This window comes from Etheostoma spectabile, chromosome 1 (assembly GCF_008692095.1).
Source record: "Etheostoma spectabile isolate EspeVRDwgs_2016 chromosome 1, UIUC_Espe_1.0, whole genome shotgun sequence".
NCBI lineage: Eukaryota > Metazoa > Chordata > Actinopteri > Perciformes > Percidae > Etheostoma > Etheostoma spectabile.
In genome coordinates this window covers 30,840,762-30,844,652 of record NC_045733.1, presented here as the reverse complement: position 1 = coordinate 30,844,652, position 3,891 = coordinate 30,840,762, and the positions used below count along the sequence as shown (strand labels likewise).

Here is a 3,891-nt window from a genome sequence, read left to right as displayed (position 1 = left end):
TTTACTGTTTCCATAAGGCATTTTTCATTTGACTTCACTTAATTTGGATAAAAACGTGTTGCTGGAAACATAGCTACTGTCTGCCGGACCTAATCCTATGAGAACAAACAAAAGTTACAACTATTACATTAGTACACTTCACAGCCTTTGTGTTCAGTTTAAGCTGAACTGGTTACAACCGGCTTTTTGTCTCATTTTGTCTCTCATTTTGCATTTCATGATCTATTTCTTGTTCTCATCTTCAACTCGTCAAATGTGGACAACGGAGGCGTTGCCAGTGTAGCTGCGTTTATGACTGAATGCAGAAAAAGTTCCAGCTATCTAAAACATTGGAAACAAGTCATTAAAAAGTGACAGGATTGACGGTTTTGTTTTCCTTAAAGTGTCATTGCTTCGGTTTGCAGAAAAATGAAAAGCTGATGTTGTGTGTTGACCCTCCACTACATTCCTGTGGTAATGTTACAGAGCAGGGGCTGCTATATAGCCTCGGTCTGCGTCTCGTTGGTTCAGCCGGGCTGTCTGCCTGACAAGACAAACAGTGATGAAAGACGGACGCTGTGGCAGGGGAAGAAAAGCTGGAGCAGCAGCAATCGGAGCGTGGAGAGACCGAGAGAATGCCGGCTCACAGGAACATTATCATTTCCAAGACAAAAAATACCATTCAAAGACAAACACGCTGCCAAAAAAAGACAAATCAGCACACAGCCAGACCTCATCTGATGCTGGTCAAAGGGCTGTGACTGGTTTAATATCTACATCAGCTTTGGAACCTGAGAGCACGGGTTTTCTCTGCACACATTAGCTTAAGGACAACATTTAACTCTGTCAGATGTAAGAAAAAGAAGACATAAATGGAGGAGAACGTGGGGAGGTTGTGGGAAATAGCTTTGGGCCTGAAGGATTCATTGATCTATTGTAAAAATAATCAGAAGGTAAATTGTAGTTAAATATAATTGATGAAAATAATTGTTTGTTGCAGCAGTTGCATGGAAACTCATTCCAGCTGTGCGGTTAATTTAGTCTCCATTTTATTTACATTCATTATTTTTCCCATGAATGAGATCCTGGTAGTGATGGATGGCCTCCGTAAGTTAGCCTTTGTACTATCTATCTATCTATCTATCTATCTATCTATCTATCTATCTATCTATCTATCTATCTATCTATCTATCTATCTATCTATCGATTGTTGAGATTTCAGGGCACCCAGTCTGCCTTAAATCCAACAGAAGAAGAAGAACTTTTTTTTGTCACAGACTGACAGCCAGTGCGTCCAATCAGCAACGAGGAATCGTTGTCCAATACGTATCTACCTTTTGCGGTTTGGATCTCACCAAATGTCAAAAAGTGTTTCGTGAAATGGTGTTTTGTTTTCTAAAATGTTGTTTTGTTTGGTAAAAATGCTTTTGAAAGGTTTTGACCTTCAAGGCCACCATAGCTCCGGGACGCGGGCCAACAGCAGCGTTTGTTCAGCTGCCAATAGGTGGGATCCGGCTACAGGCAGCGCCAGATGACGGTCCTTTCAGCAGCCACGTAGTGGCGTTTAGCCAGAAAAAGTTAGTGTCATGCAACAATGACAGTTTCAGTTTTTAGAGGAACAAACAAGCGTTTCCTGGGTGAAAGTATTTTGTTTTCGCCGCAAAGTGAACTCCGCTCTGTGTTTTATATTGACACCCCTTGCGCTATTTCATTTAGAGATTATTTTCCATTAAATATCAAAGTTCATAAATAAGTGTTTTGGCATGCCTGGCCGAGTGGCACTATATCCATGGTATTGGAAGGGGGGATTTAAGTCTGTCATTAGGGGTCATACTTACACTCTCCGGGGACGAGGGGCAGACGGGAGCGACCAGCAGCAGGACCAAGGTCAGGGCCTGGCACAGAGCCAGCTTCCTGCAGACGGGGAGAGAAACAAACACCGTCAGTCGCTCGCTTGGTAACATCGCCCTCAACGTTTTACATTTCATATACGTAGCAACACAGGGGCGAAGATGTAGAAGTGTTCACAGCGGAGGTGTTTAAGAAGCAGAGTGGCAGGATGTGTTAGTGTGTTACTTAGCAGGACATATAACACGTGTGAACTGATCTAAATGTGACAGATCTGTAGAGTCATAATATGGTTTAAATAAGTGATGTTTTGGAGGGCTGCTGGATAATAGAGAAAAAAAATCATTATCACGATCGTTTGTGTCAATTCTGAAATTAAAAATTATTTTGCATGATTGCTCATTGACTATTGGAAAGATGTTGCAATTTTTTAACTTAAAAACAGTGAATAAGTTAAACAAGTCAACAGTGAAAACACCTCCAACTGTGATATTTCCCTTAAACCTTTTCCGGTTTGAACTGTTTTTCCCATTCAGAACACAAGACAAAAAGGGTTTATCTGCAAAACGTAATGTGCAAAATAATTTTTCTCGAATTCTCCAAAAGTTTACTCATAGAAGATGCGTGCGTCCTTAAAAGAGAGAGGCAGCGTTAATTTGGGCAGTCCTACTGTCAGTGGCAGAAAAAAAAAGGCAATAAATAAGACTATAGGGTATCTGTATCTGTTCTGCAGTGTCAGTCTTGGTCAAGAGACAGTTTTAACCCCAGCATGTTAAAACTTCCAATAATATATTCTTCTTCTTCTTATTATTACTATAGAAGGAGAACGGGAGAAAACAGCAGGAAATACACGACCGACACTTCAAACAGCAGAGGTCTTTAGGTCATTGATAATATCCACACATAAGCTGCCACACTACTGTGAACCCCAGGAATGCCCCCCCCCCCCCCCCCCCCCCCCATCCAGTAAGTATCATTATTTCCCCTCTGCCCAGTCCCCCCCACCCACTCCAACAGCGCCCTATTGACTCCCACACAACCAGAGAGGAAGGGCCTGTGTGATTGAATCTCCCCTCCCCACACACACACCTTCTGAACAACCTGCTGCATCTGTATCCCCTCCTGAGTTTACATGAAGCGTTATTAATTTTACTAATAATCTGAATAAATTACTCAATTACAGCCGCAAGCTTAGCCTATTATTATTTCATTTAAATAAATAAAGGCCTTTGCACTGTGACTTGATTGAGAAAAGGCACAAATTGTTGCAGATAAAATTACCAGAATGTAGGAAATGAAGTGTCTGATGTCTAAAGTTGAAATCTCAACCCCTCAATGTTGAAGCCAAAGTTTCGCCCTTGTAATAATGTAACAAAAGGAGAGTACATTGACCTTAAATTGGGACTGTTTTGTGAAAAAAGCAATATGATGTTTGTAATGAGAGAAATATTCACACCTAAGACTCTCGTGCTGTGTCTCAAATCGCGGCACACTGTCCAGGTATGTTCAATGCTGTTGCTTTACAGCAAATTAATGTCAATGTTTTTAAATGATAATTAGAAAAGGTTTTATTGAGCTATTTCTACGGTGGCCAAGACGCTTCAACACAAATACAAAAGCTACAACACGTATGTATTTGTGTTGTGGCTTTTGTACTTGTGTTGAACCGTATATTTAACTTGATTAAAGTCAGATCAAATTGCTATATTTGTGAAACCCACAGAGCCCAAGGTAAAGGGTGACCAAAAGCATTGATTTATGAAAATAATAAGATGAACAATGGTTATAACAATGGCATAGGGTTTTCACAAATTTGGCCAATTGCAGAGGACTACGAGCACCCGGATGCTGCACCCAAACTGGTCAAAACGTTCTACTCGCCCTGAAAGGTCGCCCTCTTTTCTACGGAGTGAACGACCGCTGAACTTAATTGTCTTTATTTGACAAGTCTTTATCCAAAATGTTCTGCAAGATGTCCCTCTTTTCGGCCGGATGTCTGTTTCCTGACACTTTCTTTCAGGTGGATTCCTGAGGACTATAGTTACCTGGTCCTCAGATCTCTGC

At 41.1% G+C, this 3,891-nt stretch overlaps 1 protein-coding gene across 1 annotated transcript in view; it reads right to left on the bottom strand.

Moving 5' to 3' along the window:
- The window catches only part of adamtsl5 (ADAMTS like 5), a 65,478-nt gene that overhangs the window by 30,180 nt on the left and 31,407 nt on the right, over nucleotides 1-3,891 (bottom strand). The window contains exon 4 of the mRNA XM_032512231.1: nucleotides 1,818-1,893. Coding sequence (XP_032368122.1) covers nucleotides 1,818-1,893 — 76 coding nt within the window. The remainder of the gene's footprint in view (nucleotides 1-1,817; nucleotides 1,894-3,891) is intronic.